This window comes from Neodiprion fabricii, chromosome 5 (assembly GCF_021155785.1).
Source record: "Neodiprion fabricii isolate iyNeoFabr1 chromosome 5, iyNeoFabr1.1, whole genome shotgun sequence".
Taxonomy (NCBI): Eukaryota; Metazoa; Arthropoda; class Insecta; order Hymenoptera; family Diprionidae; genus Neodiprion; species Neodiprion fabricii.
Genome location: NC_060243.1, coordinates 14,268,471 through 14,289,713, shown reverse-complemented (window position 1 = coordinate 14,289,713; position 21,243 = coordinate 14,268,471). Strand labels below are relative to the sequence as shown.

General features: G+C 26.8%; 1 protein-coding gene across 1 annotated transcript; it reads left to right on the top strand.

The window, feature by feature from the left end:
* The first annotated feature begins 5,255 nt into the window (after positions 1-5,255).
* Positions 5,256-7,427, top strand: LOC124181970. The gene has a single exon (XM_046568742.1). The coding sequence runs from the start codon at positions 5,256-5,258 to the stop codon at positions 7,425-7,427; it is 2,172 nt and encodes a 723-aa protein (XP_046424698.1).
* The last annotated feature ends 13,816 nt before the right edge of the window (positions 7,428-21,243 follow it).

Genomic DNA, 21,243 nt, shown 5'->3' with positions numbered 1-21,243 from the left:
TTCTTTTATTCCAATATTTTTGATTTTCAAAAATTAATTTTCCTTCAATTTGAGAAAAATAATTCATTTAAATAAATCATTTTTTATTTCATTTAATTATTTAACTCAATCACCTCCATTGATATTTTATTATATCAATGTATAATACGAACATATATAAATAAATATTCATGTATGTGCGTGTGTGTGTATATATATATATATTATGTATCTTATATATATATATATATATATATATATATATATTATGAATTTTCATTCACTTTCAGGAAGAGAGAAATTTTTAAAAAATTTTTTTTTACATTACTCAAATTTTTTAAAATGACATTGAATTATTACGAAAATCCTATATATTTTTCAATCATCTGCCCAGATATTAATTGAAATCAAGATATTATTCTTTAGAAAAATGCCATTTAATTCACTTTATAAATTGTAATTTGGAACATTTATACAATGGATCAGAAATAACTATAGAATTTAGAGAAAAAATACAGATAGATGAATTATTATTTATTCAATTTTACATTTTTAATTTTTGAAAATTAATTTTTCTTTAATTTAAGAAAAATAATTGATTTAAATAGTCGTTTCCTATTTCAATAAATCCATTAACCTAATGACCTCTATTTATGTTCTGTGTAGTAGTCTATAATTTGAATATATATGAATATATACACATATTGTGTGTGTGCATATGTACGAGTATATACATATATAAAAATATATATATATATATAAATATATATATATATATATATATATATGTATATTATAATTTTTGACTCACTTTTGGGGAAAGTGAAATTTAAAAAAAAAAATTTTAACGTCATTCAAATTTTTTAAGATTATATATAATTATGAGAAAAATCCTATATATTTTTTGATTATCTGCTCAAATATCAATTAAAATGAAAATATCATTCTTTAGAAGAATCCCATTATATTTACTTTATGAATTGTAATTCGGAACATTTATACATTAATTAGAAATAATTATGGAATTTACCGAAAACATACAGATAGATAAATTATTATTCTTTTATTTTTATATCTTTGATTTTTGAAAATTAATTTTCCTCCAATTCGAGAAAAATGATTCATTTGAATAGATCATTTTTCATTCTATTAAATTATTCAACTCAATTACCTCCATTGATATTTCATTATATCAATATTTCATTTTATTATATCAATGTATAATATGAACATACATGAATATATATTTCTATATCCGTGTGTATATATATATGTATATATATATATATATTTATGTATATTCATATATTATGAATTTTCATTTACTTTCAGAAAAATGAGAAATTTTTAAAAAAATTTTTTTTAGATTCTTTGAATTTTTCAAAATGATATTTAATTATTACCAAAATCCTATATCTTTTTTGATCATCTGCCCACATATTAATTGAAATGAAAATATTATTCTTTAGAGAAATGCCATTTAATTCACTTCATAAATTGTAATTCGGAACATTTATACAATAAATCAGAAATAATTATAAGATTGAGAGAAAATATACAGATAGATGAATTATTATTCATTTAATCTCATATTTTTAATTTTTAAAAATCAATTTTCCGTTAATTTAAGAAAAATAATCCATCTGAATAAATCATTTCTAATTTTAATAAATCCATTAACCTAATGACCTCTATTTATGTTCTGTATATTGATGTATAATATAAACATATATAAATATATATACATATTGTGTGCGTGCATATATATATATATATATATATATATATATATATATATATATATATATGTATATTATAATTTTTGACTTACTTTTGGAAAAAGAGAAATTTAAAAAAAAAAAAAATTCTTACGTTATTCAAATTTTTTGAAATCATATATGATTATGAGAAAAATCCTATATATTTCTTGATTATCTGCTCAAATATGGATTAAAATGAAAATATTATCCTTCAGAAGAATCCCATTGAATTTACTTCATGAATTGTAATTCGAAACATTTATACAATTAATTAGAAATAATTATGGAATTTACCGAAAACATACAGATAGATAAATCATCATTCTTTTATTTTTATATTTTTGATTTTTAAAAATTGATTTTCCTTTAATTTAAGAAAAATATTTCATTTAAATAAATCATTTTTCATTCTATTAAATTATTCAACCTCATCACCTCCATTGATATTTTATTATATCAATGTATAAAATAAACATATATGAATATATATTTATATATGTGTGTGTGTATATATATATATATATATATATATATATATATATATATATATATATATATACATATATTATGAATTTTTATTTACTTTCAGAAAGAGAGAACTTTTTAAAAAATTTTTTTTACATCATTCAAATTTTTTAAAATGATATTCAATTATTAAAAAAATCCTATATATTTTTCAATCATCTGCCCACATATTAATTAAAATCAGAATATTATTCTTCAGAAAAATGCCTTTGATTCATTTGATAAATTGTAATTTGGAACATTTATACAATAAATTAGAAATAATCATAAAATTTAGAGAAAACATACAGATAGATAGATTATCATTCATTTAATTCTATATTTTCAATTTTTAAAAATTAATTTTTCGTTGTTTCAAGAAAAATAATCCATTAAAATAAATCATTTCTTATTTCAATAAATCCATCAACCTAATGACCTCTATTTATGTTCTGTATATTAATGTATAATATAAATATATGTAAATATATATATATATATATCATAATTTTTGACTCACTTCTGGAAAGGGAGAAATTTTTGAAAAAAAAAATTTTTCACGTTATTCAAATTTTTTGAAATTATGTATAATTATGAGAAAAATCCTATATATTTTTTGATTATCCGCACAAATACTAATTAAAATGAAAATATTATTCTTCAGAAGAATCCCATTAAATTTACTTTACATATTGTAATTCGGAACATTTGTACAATTAATTAGAAATAATTATGGAATTTACCGAAAACAGACGGATAGTGAAATCATCATTCTTTTATCTTCATATTTTTGATTTTTTGAAATTAATTTTCCTCCAATTCAAGGAAAATAATTTATTTAAATAAATCATTTTTCATTCTATCAAATTATTCAACTCAATTACCTCTATCGATATTTTATTATATCAATGTATAATATGAACATATATAAACATATATTCATATATGTGTGTGTGTGTGTATATACATGTATTATGAATTTTCATTTACTTTCAGGAGAAGAGATATTTTTAGAAAAAATTTTTTTCACATTTTTCAAATCTCTCTATCTAATAAAAAAGTTTCAAACAAATGAACGTAGAAAAAGATTATAATAACAATAGTAAAAAAAGATTGTAATAACAATAGTATACGCATGAAGTTTGCGGTGGGCCGAGATCCCGAAAACAAAACAAAAAGCATCTAGGAAACCCTTTGACAGCTGTCATCGGCTGTTTATGACAAATATCTTCATAGGTATCTGTTAATGACGCGCAAAAAATGACAATGCAAATGAAAATTATCAAGATGATTTTCGACGGGAATTGTCTTTTTCGCGCGTTGGCGTATTGGGTATACGGGACTCAAGATCGACACGCAGAGGTGAGACTAAGTATCGTTTCAAATATAGTGGATAATTGGTCTACATATGCGGGTTTTATTACAGGTTATGAGTCAAACGGTGCTGTGATTAGGTCACCTGGTGATTACAAATCACACATGAAGAAAAATGGAATATATGGGGGAGAAGCAGAATTAGCTGCAGCTGCGGACATTTTTAAAATATGTTTAATCGTGTATCGCGAAGAACAAATTCATCCGCACCGGATCGGATCACAAAATGAAATACAATTCTCACTACTCTTCACCGGCGACGGAGACAGTGGACACTTTGATGTCTTGCAGAACCAAAATAAAATTCAGATAGTGAGTAATAAGTATGAAAAGTAACAATCAAATAATAGTAAATCTAAATATATCACCAAACAGTCAAAAGGACAGCCCGGATTTACGATGACAATGGAGAAAGAAGGAGTTTCAAGCAGCAGACAAGGCGATGAAAATGGTGGATGGTCGGCAGTATCACAAAAGAAAGAGGAAAATAAAATTGTAAGTGCGAAGAACCAAATAAGCCATAGAATAATATCCATCAAATATTCGTATAACTAGGTAAGAGGACAACCAGGATCGATATTGACCACAAGAGAAGGAGGTGTTTTGCGAAATGAACAGCAACGCAAATATAGAGAAAAAAATAATATAAAGAAGGTGATTTTGGAGAATAACCGGCAGAGCGGTAGTAAAAATAATTCAACGAAGGGTGTAGAAGAATTGGAAGAATCCATTGTGATGATTGATAAGGAACATAAATCAAGAGGACGACCAACGAATGTGATGGACATAGAAGAGCGAAAAATTAGACGACGAGAACAGCAGCGAAAATATAGGGAAGCGAACAGAAAATATCATACTGGCTTTTCAACCAACGAACAGAAAGGAGGAGTTTCAACTAGCAGACAAGGCGATGGAGACGGTGGATGGTCGGACGTATCACAAAAGAAAAAGGAAAATAAAATTGTGATGATTGATTTGGAAAATAAATCAAGAGGACGACCAACGAATGTGATGGACATAGAAGAGCGAAAAATTAGACGACGAGAACAGCAGCGAAAATATAGGGAAGCGAACAAAAAATATCATACTGGCTATTCAACCAACGAACAGAAAGGAGGAGTTTCAACCAGCAGACAAGGCGATGGAGACGGTGGATGGTCGGACGTATCACAAAAGAAAAAGGAAAATAAAATTGTAAGTGCGAATAACCAAATAAGCCAGAGAAGAATAATAAACAAATATTTCTATAACCAGGCAAGAGGACGACCAGGATCTATGTTAACCACAAAAGAAAGACGTGTTTTGCGGAGTGAACAGCAACGCAAATATAGAGAAAAAAATAATATAAAGAAGGTGATTTTGGAGAATAACGGGCAGAGCGGTAGCAAAAATAATTCAGCAAGTCAAGGAGATAGATCGATACCAATAGAGAAGGAACACCAATTTTCAACCAACGAATGGAAGCTTAGATTGATGAAAAAAAGAAAAGCAAGCATAGAAGGAATTGAAGTGGATAGCAAGAGACAACGAGATAAAACGACGGACGAAAACGTGTGTCGACGACTTATAAGCAAGAATAACGTGTCGGAAATTCATGTTTGTGATGAAATATTAAGGGACAGTGATACGTTGAAATCGATGGAGGAGGAACTGTGTGTATTCAGCCAAACAATAGAAGATAACAGAGACAGGTTGGAATTAGACAGAAACAGAGAACGAGTGGAAGCAATGAACAGTGAATCAATCATTGCTGAGCATCGTTACAACGGGGATATTGAAAAAGGCACTTTTAAAACTGTAGAACAACTACACATGGGTGAAATGAACGTAAAATGTAAACATTGCAATGCAAAAAGGTTCAAATATGAAACAGGAAGGGTGGCAAATAATTGCTGTCATGGAGGAAAAATAACATTACCACCATTAACGGAATATCCTGATGTACTTCAACGTCTGCGAGAAGGGAATGACGAAGTATCAAGACATTTCAGACAACATATACGATCATATAATGACGCGTTTGCGTTTGCATCATTTAATTGTACCGTGGCAGATATGGGGAATTCAGGACCATATGTGATGAAAATAACCGGGGATGTGAGTTACAAAATATCTACAAGTTTAGAGACCGCAAACAATAACCGACCGAGATTTGGACAAATTTACATCTACGACGTACAAACTCAGCTAGCGCTGAGAGAAAATGATGCAAGAAGAGCAAATCTGTTAGAAATTATTGGTAGACTGATAATAGATATCAATCATTATGCAGCAAATTTTAAAACAACGTACGAGCGATTTGTTAAGGGAGAAAGCCTGGTGAGATTAAACTTTATAGCACTCAAGGAAGACGATAGACGGCGGTACAATGCGCCAACTTGTGGTGAGCTAGCAGCTCTGATCGTTTCAGATGACGGGGCAGTATCTGAAAATATAGAAGTACAAGTATTTCCAAAACAAGACCGTGCAGTTGGATATGTGCCGAGATATTCGCATCACGTTGATCCAATGACTTTTCCATTACTATTAACGAGCGGTGATTTAGGATGGAGCTATAATATGAAACACGTAGGAACAAACAAGAAAATCTCTCCTGTTCAATATTATGGACATCGATTGGCCTTACGTCGAGGCGAAGCACAGAATCAGTTGTTGCGGAGCGGACGATTGACACAACACTATGTGATTCACGCATATCTCACAATTGAATCGCAGCGTTTATTGTTTCTAAGAAATAATCAGAAGCAATTGCGTGTAGAATGTTACAAAGGAATGACTGATCACATATTAAATAGTGAAGCGAATACGTCGGATCGAACAAGACTTGGGAACCAAATGATTTTACCATCATCATTTTCCGGCAGCATGCGACATATGCAACAGCAGTACCAAGATGCAATGGCAATAACAAGGAAAGTTGGACGACCGGATTTATTTATTACAATGACATGTAATCCTAAGTGGCCGGAAATATGTACGGTATTGAAAGATTTTCCTACAGGTACCACTGTGAATGACATTCCAACAATAGCTTGTCGAATATTCAACATGCGGCTACAACAGGCACTAAAGGAAATCGAAAGCGGTTCAGTATTTGGAAAGATTGAAGGATACGTATACACAGTTGAATTTCAGAAAAAAGGCTTACCGCATGCTCACATACTATTTATCTTAAATAACAATGACAAACTTTTGACTCCGGAAGCAATTGACAGTTTTATATCTGCAGAAATACCAGACAAACGAATACATCAACAACTATATCAATCTGTCACATCACACATGCTACACGGCCCTCACACATCCAAAATACCATGCTGGAATTCGGTAACGAAGTCATGCTCAAAGAAATTTCCGAAAGACTTAGTGGAAAATACTGATATAAGCGGTGGCGGTTTTCCAAAGTATCGCAGACGAAAAAATACAGACATAAATTATTACCGCAACCGCGTGGAAGGAAGAAATATCCAAGTAGACAACAGCATGGTTGTGCCTCACAATCCATACCTACTTGCAAAGTACGACTGCCACATGAACGTAGAATATTGTGCGTCAATAATGGCTATTAAATATGTCTTCAAGTACATCCACAAGGGACATGATCGTGCAAGAGTACAGATAACTGATTCAAACAGCGAGAGTGATGGTCAGCCAATAATCAACGAAATACAGGATTATGTAGATTCGCGTTACGTAGGACCGATGGAAGCAGCTTGGCGTATACTAGAACTGCCAATGCATGGACGAAGTCATGCCGTCACACGCTTACCTGTACACCTACCTACCGGGGCAGCAATACGCAACGTTTGAGGAAGGTAGAGAAGTCGAAGCCGCTACAAATGAAAAAAAGTGGAGAACCCATCTTATTGCATGGTTTGAATTGAACAGCATAGATGAAATGGCAAGAAATATAACTTACGCGAACACGCCAGATTACTATTCGTTTCAAGAAGCAACAAAAACGTGGAAAAAAAGAAAATATGCATGTCAAGTAGTTAGTAGAATGACAAATGTTTCACCAAGGGGTTCCGAAAGATTTCACCTCAAACTAATCCTTGGACATGCGACAAATGCAAGGAGTTTTATAGATTTACGCACTGTAAACGGGAAGGAATGGAATACATTTAGAGAGGCTGCAGTGGATATGGGTTTAACTGCGACAAATGACGAAGCTTTCAAAATATTCGACGAAGCTGTTTCAATACTTATGCCGAAACGGTTACGTCATTTTTTTGTGTGGTATTTAATCGGTGAAATGCCATCGAACGCGATAGATTTATGGAATACTTACAAGAAAGCACTATCTGAAGACTTCGTGGATCAGCATGAAAATAAAGCACTATGTGCAATTGAGCATCTTCTCAGAGCTAAGGCAAGATCATGTGCAGATTTTCACTTACCAATACCGGAGATAATTTTCGAAAATGAAGCGGAAGAAATAACAGTGGAAAATATAGAAACCTTTGCAAAGAAAGGCAATGAACTGGTGAAGCAATTAAACAACGATCAGAAAATAATTTATACACAAATTTTTGATAATATTATGGATGACAAAAGTACTGATAGAAAGCAAGAAAAATGCTTTTACATCGATGGATCAGGAGGAACAGGAAAAACATTTTTATACAACGCATTGTACTACATGTTGAAATCTGAAAAAAAAATGTTGCATGTGTTGCTTGGACAGGTATAGCAGCCATCTTACTACCATATGGCACAACCGCGCACAAAACATTTGGATTACCATTGACACTGCAAAATGAAGGAACAATTTTCACAAATGCAACGATGAAGAAAAAAAATACAAAGTATAGATGTATTTATATGGGATGAATGTTCGATGATACCGAAAATTGCGAAGTCAACTTCGAACTAAATTTGAAGTGAAAAATGTTAAATAAATTTATTTAAAAAAACAAAGAACTGATATCAATTATTTGTACTTATAAACCAGACGCAGTAGACTCTATATCTCTATACGTAAATATACCTAAAGAAATCGGAAAATGGTAACTATAGCAAAATAAGTCGCCGGATGCAATTGGGGTTGCATGGCATCGGGAGTTTTGTACATGTGAGTGGATTCGTTTACGAAAATAATCTGAGCAGACCTACATAGGGAGCCAATAGCAATGTCGCGTTGATCGGAAACAACCGACTAGACAATACGTAAGGAAATAGTGAGGCGCGAAGCGCCGAACAACGAGGCGCGTAGCGCCGAGATGGGGTTGGCGCGCGAAGCGCGCAGGGGCGAAGCCCTTAGTTAACTAAAATAAAAATATTATTCATTAGAAAAATGCCATTTCTTTACTTTATAAATTGTAATTTGGAACATTCATACAATGAATTAGAAATCATTATGGAATTTACCGAAAACATACAGACAGATAAATTATTATTTTTTTGTTTTCATATTTCTAATTTTCAAAAATGATTTATTCTCCAGTTTAAGAAGAATAATTTATTTGAATGAATAACTTTTTATTTCATTATATTATTTGACTGAATGACCTCCATTTATATTCTATTATATTATTGTATAATATGAATATATATAAATATATATATATATATATATATATGATTGTGTGTGTATATATATATATATATTATAATTTCTAATTTACTTTTAAAAAAAGGGAAATTATGAGAGAAAAAATTTTTTTTACATGAATCAAATTTTTGTAATTGTACATAATTAGGAGGAAAATCCTATATATTTTTTAATTATTTGCTTACATATTAATTAAAATGAAAATATTATTTATTAGAAAAATGCCATTTAATTTACTTTATGAATTGAAATTTGGAACATTTATACAATGAATTAGAACTAATTATGAAATTGAGAGAAAACATACGGATGGATGAATTATTGTTTATTTAATTTTATATTATCAATCTTCGAAAATTAATTATCCTTTACTTTGAGAAAAATAATTTATTCAAATAAATCATTTCTCATTCTAATAAATTAATAGACCTCATTACTCCCATTCATATTCTATTATAATAATGTATAATATAAATTTACACAAATATATATATATATATATATATATATATATATATATATATATATATATATATGTGTGTGTGTGTGTATATATACATGTATATTATAATAATCAATTTACTATTGAAAAAAGATGAAATTTTGAAAAAAAATTTTTTTGATATCATTTAAATTTTTTAAAATTATATATAATTATTAGAAAAATCCTACACATCTTTTAATTATCCGCTCACATATTATTTAAAATAAAAATCTTATTCATTGGAAAAATGCCATTTCTTCACTTTATGAATTGTAATTTGGAACATTCATACAATGAATTAGAACTCATTATGAAATTTGAAAAAAACATACAGATAGATATATTATTATTTCTTTAATTTCATATTTTCAATTTTTGAAAATCAATTATTCTTCAATTTAAGAAAATAATTCATTTAAATAAATAATTTTTTATTCCAATCAATTAGTTAACCTAATTACCTCGATTTGAATTCTATTATATCATTGTACATTATGAATGTATATAAATATATATATATATATATATGACTGTGTGTGCATATATATATATATATATTATAATTTTTCATTTACTTTCAAAAGAAGAGAATTTTGAAAAAAAAAATTTTTTTACATGATTCAAATTTTTGAAATTGTATATAATTATTAGGAAAATCCTACATATTTTTTAATTATCTGCTCACATATTAATTAAAATAAAAATATTATTCTTTAGAAAAATGCCATTTAATCTACATTATGAATTAAAATTTGGAACATTTATACAATGAATTAGAACCAATTATGAAATTGAGAGAAAACGTTCAGATAGATAAATTATTATTTATTGAATTCCATAATATCAATTTTTGAAAATCAATTATCCTTTACTTTGAGAGAAATAATTTATTTAAATGATCATTTTTTATTTTAGTAAATCATTTAACCCAATAACCTCCATTTATATTCTATCATAATCATGTATAATATAAATATACATAAATACATTGATATATATATTTATATGTGTGTGTATACATATATATATATATGATAATTTTCAATTTACTTTCAAAAAAAGAAAATTAAAAAAAAAAAAAATTTTCCACATTATATATAATCATTAGAAATATCCTATATATTTTTTAATTATCTGCTTACGCATCAAATAAAATGAAAATATTATTCTTCTGGAGAATGCCATTTAATTCACTTTATAAATTGTAATTAGGAACATTTATACAATAAATCAGAAATAATTATGAAATTTACTGAAAACATACAGATGGATAGAGTATTATTCATTCGATTTCATATTTTTAATTTTCCAAAATTAACTATTCTTTAATTTAGGAAAAACAATTCATTTAAATAAATCATTTTTCATTCTAATAAATTATTCAATCTAATTACCTCCATTTAGATTCCATTATATTAATGTATAATATAAATTTATATAAATATTTATATATATATGTGTGTGTGTGTATATGTATATATATATACTATAATAATCAATTTACTATTAAAAAAAGATGAAATTTTGAAAAAAAAATTTTTCACATCATTTTATTTTTTCAAAATTATATATAATTATTAAAAGACTCCTACATATTTTTTAATAATCAGCTCACATATTAATTAAAATAAAAATAATGTTCATTAGAAAAATGCCATTTAATTTACTTTATAAATTGTGATTTGGAACATTCATACGATAAATTAGAAATAATTATGAAATTCAAAGAATACATACAGATAGATCAATTAATATTTATCTAATTTCATATTTTTGATTTTCATGAATTAATTATTCTTCAATTTCAGGAAAATACTCTGTTTAAATGAATGATTCTTTATTTCATTTGAATATTCAACTTAATTACCTCCATTTATATTTTATAATATTAATGTATAATATAAATATATATATATATATATATATATATATATATATATATATATATACATATATATATATATATATATATATATATATATATATATATATATATACTAGAGTGTCCCAAAAAAACCGACTATTTTTTTTTTTTCAAAGAACATTGAAAAATCGTCAGAGTATCTCTAGAAAATGACCCTGTGAAAATATAAGCTCTTAATATTAATATTTAGAGGTGGCGATTTGTAATTTTCTATTTCCCGTTTAAATAACATGGGAAAATTTTTTTTTGAACTTTGGAATTTTGTGATGGCATAACAAGCTACTTCATAAGTATGACAGAATCAGGTCTTATAGGAAATTTGATGCTCTACAAAAAAGGTCTGATTGACATTTTGCGTAAATCCAGCCGTTTCAAAAATATCGAGCCTCAAACTTCGGACTGTTTAAAATTATGCTTTTTTCTTCGTAAATACAACAAAAATTAATTTATATGTATTATAAACCCAGAATTACCAACTGAACAATAAATATATGCATATATTTTACGGAATGCAGATCCGAAATTATTAATTATTATAATATATATAATTATTAATTATTATAAAAAAAACTAATTTAATTATTAATTATAATAATTAATAATTTCGGATTGATTAATTTATTAATTATCATGATTATTAATTAATAATTTCGGATCTGCATTCCGTAAAATATATGCATATATTTATTGTTCAGTTGGTAATTCTGGGTTTATAATGCATATAAATTAATTTTGGTTGTATTTACGAAACTTTACTTATCGCTTTGAGCAGGCCTTGTGAAGGTACAGTATTTTTTTCAGATTCTTCAATCATGTCCTACATCGTGAAAATGACTCTAAAATAACGCTGCGACCCCACCGCGGGCTAGCGGTGGACGGCAACCGGCCGCCCGCCGTTACGTAGAGACTCGGCGCGCCGCAATTTCATGCGCATCGACACCTTTAATGATTTTTTTACTCGGAAACGAAGAAAAACACCCCTCTGGAATTTATTCACAGATTGTAGTACTGTTCAAGGAACATGTCAGAATTTTGAGAAAAATTTTTTGATGGTGTCAGTCACTGTTTTAAAAATCTTTGAAAAATTAATTGTTGAATAAACAATTGATAACAACTTTTTTTTAACATTTCGTATTTTTTTTTAAATTCTATGGAGCTTTCCGCGTAATTTGAGAAAAAAAAAATATTGTACCTAATTTTTTGCCGAAGTTGTGAATTTTTGAAAAAAATGGGAGTCCAATTTGTTATTGTTAATAAAAAATCGAATTTTGCATTATGAGATTCACGCTTTGGCACAGAAATCTAACTCCCCCTACACAATCCACATGCCAAATTAAAAAAATATCTGAGAGATGACTGATCCGGTTGACGCGGAATAGCCCATGTACTTTTATATATACTATTTATATATATTTATATTATACATTAATATAAGGAATATAAATAGAGGTCATCAGGTTGAATGATTTATCAAAATAAAAAATGATATATTCAAATGAATTATTATTCTTTATTGAAGAAAAATTGATTTTTGAAAATTAAAAATATAAAAATAAAGAAATAATAATTCATCTATCTGTATGTTTTCGGTAAATTCCATAATTATTTCCAATTCATTGTATAAATGTTCTGAATTACAATTTATAAAGTGAATGAAATGGCATTTTTCTAATGAATAACATTTTTATTTTAATCAATATGTGAGCAGATAATTGAAAACTATATAGGATTTTTCTAATAATTATATATAATTTTGAAAAATTTTAATAACGTAAGAAATTTTTTTTTTTCAAAAATTTCTCTTTTTTCAAAAGTAAATTCAAAATTATAATATATATATATATATATATATATTTATATTATACATTAATATAATAGAATATAAATGGCGGTAATTAGGTTGAATGATTCAATGAGATGAAAAATGATTCATTCAAATGAATTATTTTTCTCAAAGTGAAGAATAATTAATTTTTAAGAATTAAAAATATGAAATTAAATGAATAATAATTCATCTATCTGTATGTTTCCTCCTAATTTCATAATCAGTTTTGATAAATTGTACAAATGTTCCAAATTTTATTTCATAAAGTAAATTAAATGGCATTTTCTTAATGAATTATATTTTTATTTCAATTAATATGTGAGCAGAAAATTAAAAAATATGTAGGATTTTTCTAATAATTTTATATAATTTTAAAAAATTCGAATCATGTGAAAAAACATTTTTTTTGAAAATTTCCCTTTTTTTGAAAGTAAATTAAAATCATAATACATATATATACATATATATATATATTTATATTATACATTAATATTATAAAATATAAATAAAGGTCATTAAGTTGAATATTTAAATGAAATGAAGAATCATTTATTCAAACAAAGTATTTTCCTGAAATTGAAGAATAATTAATTCATGAAAATCAAATATATGAAATGAAATAAATATTAATTCATCTATCTGTATGTTTTCTTTAAATTTCATAATTATTTCTAATTTATTGTATGAATGTTCCAAATTACAATTTATGAAGTGAATTAAATGACATTTTTCCAATGAATAATATTTTTATTTTAATTAATATGTGAGCAGATAATTGAAAAATATTTAGGATTCTTTGATTAATTATATATAATTTTGAAAAATTCAAATAATGTGAAAAAATTTTTTTTTTAAATTTCATCTTTTTTCAATAGTAAATTGATTATTATAATATATATATATATATATATATATATATATATATATATATATATATATATATATATATATACACACACACACACACACACACATATATATATATATATATATATATAAATTTATATAAATTTATATTATACATTTATATAATGGAATATAAATGGGGGTAATTAGATTTAATAATTTATTAGAATGAAAAATGATTTATTTAAATAAATTTTTTTTCTTAAATTAAAGAATAGTTAATTTTTGAAAATTAAAAATATGAAATCAAATGAATAATAATCTATCTATCTGTATGTTTTCAGTAAATTTCATAATTATTTCTGATTCATTGTATAAATGTTCCAAATTACAATTTATGAAGTGAATTAAATGGCATTCTCCAGAAGAATAATGTTTTTATTTTATTTGATGTGTAAGCAGATAATTAAATAAATATATGGGATTTTTCTAATGATTATATATAATGTGAAAAAAAAATTTTTTTCTTCAAATTTTCTTTTATCAAAAGTAAATTGAAAATTATCATATATATATATATATATATATATATATATATGTATACACACACACATAAATATATATATATCAATGTATTCATGTATATTTATATTATACATGATTATGATAGAATATAAATGGAGGTTATTAGGTTAAATGATTGCTTAAAATAAAAAATGATCATTTAAATAAATTATTTCTCTCAAAGTAAAGGATAATTAATTTTCAGAAATTGATATTATGAAATTAAATAAATAATAATTTATCTATCCGTATGTTTTCTCTCAATTTTATAATAAGTTCTAATTCATTGTATGGATGTTCCAAATTTTAATTCATAATGTAAATTAAATAGCATTTTTCCAAAGAATAATATTTTTATTTTAATTAATATGTGAGCAGAAAATTAAAAAATATGTAGGATTTCCCTAATAATTATATACAATTTCAAAAATTTGAATCATGTGGGAAAATTTTTTTTTTCAAAATTCGGTTTTTTTAAAAGTAAATGAAAAATTACAATATATATATAGATATACACACAAAATCATATATATATATATATTTATATACATTCATAATATACAATGATATAATAGAATATAAATCGAGGTAATTAGGTTAAATAATTGATTGGAATAAAAAATTACTTATTTAAATAAATTATTTCCTTACATTGAAGAATAATTGATTTTCAAAAATTGAAAATATGAAATTAAATGAATAATAATATATCTATCTGTATGTTTTCTTCAAATTTCATAATGAGTTCTAATTCATTGTACGAATGTTCCAAATTACAATTCATAAAGTGAAGAAATGGCATATTTCCAATGAATAAGATTTTTATTTTAATTAATATGTGAGCAGATATTTAAAAAATGTGTAGGATTTTTCTAATAAGTATATATAATTTTGAAAAATTAAAATGATGTGAAAAAAATTTTTTTTCAAAATTTCATCTTTTTTCAATAGTAAATTGATCATTATAATATATATATATATATATATACACACACACACATATATATATATATATATATATATATTTATGTAAATTTATATTATACATTATCATAATGGAATATGAATGGAGGTAATGAGGTCTATTAATTTATTAGAATGAGAAATGATTTGTTTAAATAAATTATTTTTCTCAAATTGAAGAATAGTTAATTTTTAATTAATAATAATCTATCTATCTGTGTGTTTTCAGTTAATTTCATAATTATTTCTAATTCATTGTATAAATGTTCTCAATTACAATTTATAAAGTTAATTGAATGGCATTCTTATAAAGGATAATATTTTCATTTTATCTGATGTGTGAGCAGATAATCAAAAAATATATAGGATTTTTCTAATGATTATAAATAATGTGAAAAAAATTTTTTTCCTTCGAATTTTCTTTTTTTTGAAAGTAAATTAAAAATTATCATATACATATATATATATGTATACACACACACACATATATATATATGTATATATTTATATATATATATATATTATACATGATTATAATAGAATATAAATGGAGGTAATCAGGTTAAATGATTTAATAAAATGAAAAATGATTTATTTGAATAAATTATTTTTCTTAAATTGAGGAAAAATTAATTTTTAAAAATTGAAAATATGAAATTAAATGAATGATAATTTATCTATCCGTATGTTTCCTCCTCATTTCATAATTAGGTTTAATTAATTGTATGAATGTTCCAAATTTTATTTCATAAAGTAAATTAGATGGCATTTTCCTAATAAATCATATTTTTATTTTAATTGATATGTGAGCAGAAAATTAAAAAATATATAGGATTCTTCTAATGATTTTATATAATTTTAAAAAATTTAAATCATGTTAAAAAACTTTTTTTTTTAAATTTCCCTTTTTTTGAAAGTAAATTAAAAATCATAATATATATGTATATACATATATACACACACGCACACATATGTATATATGTGTCTATATATATTTATATCATACATTAATATTATAGAATATAAATAAAGGTAATTAAATTATATGATGAAATGATATGAAAAAACATTAATTTGAACGAATTATTTTCCTAAAATTAAAGAATAATTAATTTATTGAAATTAAAAATATGAAATAGAATATATAATAATTTATCTATCTGTATGTTTTCTTGAAATTTCATAATTATTTCTAATTTATTGTATAAATGTTCCAAATTACAATTCAGAAAGTGAATTGAATCGCATTTTTCTAAAGAACAATATTTTTATTTCAATCAATATGTGAGCAGACAATTGAAAAATATATAGGATTTTTGTAATAATTAAATATCATTTTAAACAATTTAAATAATGTGAAAATAATTTTTTTTTTAATTTCTCTTTTTTTGAAAGTAAATGGAAATTCATAATATATATATACATATACATATATATATATATATACACACACACATATATAAATATATATTTATATATGTTCATATTATACATTGATATAATAAAATATCAATGGAGGTAATTGAGTTGAATAATTTAATAAAATAAAAAATGATTCATTCGAATGGATTATTTTTCTTAAATTGCTGGACAATCAATTTTTAAAAATTACAAATATGGAAATAAAGAAATAATAATTCATCTATCTGTATCTTTTCCGTAAATTCCATAATGATTTCTAATTCATTGTATGAATGTTCCAAATTACAATTTATAAAGTAAATTAAATGGGATTTTTCTGAAGAATAATATTTTATTCCAATTAATATGTGAGCAGATGATTAAAAAATATATAGGATTTTTCTAATAATTATATATAATTTTAAAAAATTTGAATAAGGTAAAAAATTTGTTTTTTTAAATTTCCCTTTTTTTGAAAGTAAATTAAAAATCAAAATATATGTATATATATATCTATATATGCACACACACACACATATGTATATATATATTTATACATATTTATATTATACATTAACATTATAAAATATAAATGAAGGTGATCAAGTTAAATGATTGAATGAAATAAAAAATAATTTATTTAAACAAATTATTTTCCTGAAATTAAGGAATAATTAATTTATGAAAATTGAAAATATGAAATTAAATAAATATTGATTTATCTATCTGTATGTTCTCTTTAAATTTCATAATTATTTCTAATTTATTGTATAAATGTTCCAAATTACAGTTTATGAAGTGAATTAAATGGCATCTTTCTGAAGGATAATATTTTTATTTTAATTCATATGTGAGCAGATGATCAAAAAATATATAGGATTCTTGTAACAATTGAATATCATTTCAAAAAATTTCAATAATGTGAAAAAAAATTTTTTTTTAAATCTCCCTTTCTTTGAAAGTAAATGGAAATTCATAATATATTTATTTATATATGTATATACACACACACATGTATAAATATATATTTATATATGTTCTTATTATACATTGATATAATAAAATATTGTAACGTACTTTGACGTTACGTTAATAAAATATGGATCCGCGAGTTTACTTATTATCAAATTAAAAGAAATCAAGAGCGTGAATAGAATATCGTGAAAAATGCTTTTAATGCAAGATACGTGTTTCTCATTTAAAGTCTAACACAAGACTGTTTTTACAATAATGTCGGTTGGCGCAGCAACCTTATTCTTTTTAAAGACATAAGAGGTTTATAAACGTCTTTTATCTATGCTGACTACTAGATCATTAAAGAGGGGGCAAAACGGGTGATTTCACCCTTTGTAACACTACTCCCCCCCGAGGAAAAGAGTCGTCCCGACTCGGGAAAGATAAAACAATTATATAAGTATTCTAGTAGTCAGTGCTCAAAGGTGAGTTGGAGCTGTGGCTCTAAAAATTTAAGAACTCCCTTTTTTACTATCTGGCATTTGCCCACAGTCTCAAGGTAAACCACAGAAAACCTTGAGCAGATAGTTGAGCGTTAAATAATCTCAAAAATTTATGTGCCATGTTTTAAAAAGGTTAGTGTTAATGAGTGTTATGTGGCTTCATGAATTCAAAGTTATCCGCAACGGCCCAGATTGATGTCGGAAAGAAATTCAATCTTCTTCATGAAGGATCCCTCCGAAACAGGTTCGGATGAAAACATCAAACCGGGAACCGACAATTCCAGGACCAAATAAGACGAAAACAGACTTCTCTTCATAGGAAATAAGGAAATAGTGGGGTGACTGAATCCAAAGCTTCTTCTGAGACAGCACACCCTAGAGTTTGGAGGACAAATGTGAGTGGTGGTATAACAATTCAAATTCACCAAGTGAATTTGAGAGAATACTTGAATAAAATAAATGAAATATGTATTCAAAAGAAAAGAAACGATCTTATCAGAATCATTTCTGCATCCTTCTTCAAAATAAGACCACCAGTCAGCTTCAGGAATCGGGGAAAGATTGGATGGAAAAGGCTGTGTCAAATAACCTGAAAAAGTACTCACAAAAAATGACACTTAAGGTTAATAAAATGTGAAAATCAAGCAATCGCTCATCGACCTCGAAAAATAATCGTGGCTCTTTTCACATTATTAAACCAAAGCCTATCCGACACAAAACTCGATTCTGAAGAAAAAGGTTTTAGAAAAACTTGGCCGGCTGTAGTTTCTACAATTATAATCAAAACGGCAGCCGATAAAGAAGAAAAGGTTTGATTTACTAGCCAATCCTCACGAACCTCATGAATAGTTCTGAGTAGCTTTAAAGAAATGCTCGATTCCTCCTCACGAGAACGGAAGAAGTTTCTGGGGAAACTCGCAAATGAACAATCAAATCTGCTCTGAGCTCAGACGAGCGAATGAGATGATCGAAATTTTTCATCAATAAATGAGATTTGAAGTCGCGAAAATTACCTAACCTTTGACGAGCTTCATTTCCCTGACAGGCAATAAAATAGGTTGGGAATGCCTGTCACGCATAACCAAAATAATTCAAAGAAAGAGGTTAACTCCAATGATAATTTTATATAAAAACATCTGAAACTAGTTCCTCAAACCAGCCTCAGAAGAAGAGTTAGTTTGAGAATTGAGGATTTTCTTCCCCAACCTCTTTATCTCTTCTTCGCCAATTATAGGAATCTGAATGCGAGTCTTGTATCATTTCTCTACTATTCTTTTTAAGTAAAAAGCAATGATTAGCATCATGTCCTATTTTATGACAAAATAAACACGTTACTACATTTTGATCTGTCATAACTGTGCCTCTAATTTCGTGTTTGTTACTCTGATTCTGAAGAAAACCACGATTTACACGATTATAATACTTGTTATTATTTTTATTTCTGTAATTTTGAGGCTTTGACTCCTCCGAGTGTTCAAAACTTCGTCTTTTTGAGGTATTTTCGGACACCTCAATCCGACGAAGCTTGTTCGGTCCAAAATATTGTTTCCTCATTGCCTCCACCTCGAGGGCTTTGGCCGTTGCCTCCCGCAGAGAAGTGAGGCCCGACGTTCCAACGGCCATTTTAATCTCTGGATCATTGATCGCATTGAAAAAAGCTTGTGTTGCTAATAAATTACGAGACGGCTCGTGATCTGGTAAAGCTATACGAGAAAGCCGTTCAATATCTTGACTAAGAGACGCGAGGTCTTCGTCTCGTCCTTGTCTTCTTGTCTGTAATTGTGCCGTGTACAGTTTCGTCAAGTGGTCATTTCCATATCTCAATTTGAGTGCAGAACTAAGTTTCTCATAATCGGAAATTTCTTCCTCAGACAATGCCGTTAAAACATTCAAAGCCAGCGTTCGAAGACAAGAGGCAAGACTGTGGGCCCTCATGGCGGAGTCCCACTGGTTATGTTTAGCAATCGTATTAAACTGCCGTTCATAATCTGACCATGGAATCTTCCCGTCAAAAATTGGCGGTTTTAAAGGATAAAGAGGTTTCTCGTTAGTCTGAGAAGCAACCTCAGGAAATCTCGAATTATTTAATTGATTAAAATGAGAACATTGAGGCCGAACCTGAGTCAAAGACTCGGAAAAACCAACCTCATTATTTACTCTCGTTCTACTAATTGGAGATTCATCTACTCTCCTATTAAAAGGCACAGACCTTGATTCAGGAACATCCTGGGTTCGACCTGGATGTTGGACCTCCTGAACAGTAGGAACGGGAACAAGAGAGGGAACAGGAGGGGGAAGCGGAGTAACAACTCTGGAACCCTGCGGTGTAACAGCTGGTCCTCCAGTGCCACTCATTTGATGAACGGACTGAAGAGCCGCCACAGTTGTCCGGAGTGGTTCGTGAAGACTAGTCTCGGAACGCTCTCGAGCCTCCCCTTCTCGCCTCCGTTGTTCTTGTTGTTCTTGAAGCAGCTGGATTAGTTGTTGTTGTTGTTGAGTAGCCGTTTCTAGAAGCTGCCGTTGATATCTTTCGGCGGCTTCTTGTTGTTGGCTCATAATCCGTAGTAGGTCCATTTGTGGAACTGAGCCCATCGTAGGGACAGGTAAA

Bases quoted from the DNA above. Each gene is read 5' to 3' on its own strand.
- LOC124181970 (XM_046568742.1), top strand. From the start codon at position 5,256: ATGGAGGAGGAACTGTGTGTATTCAGCCAAACAATAGAAGATAACAGA.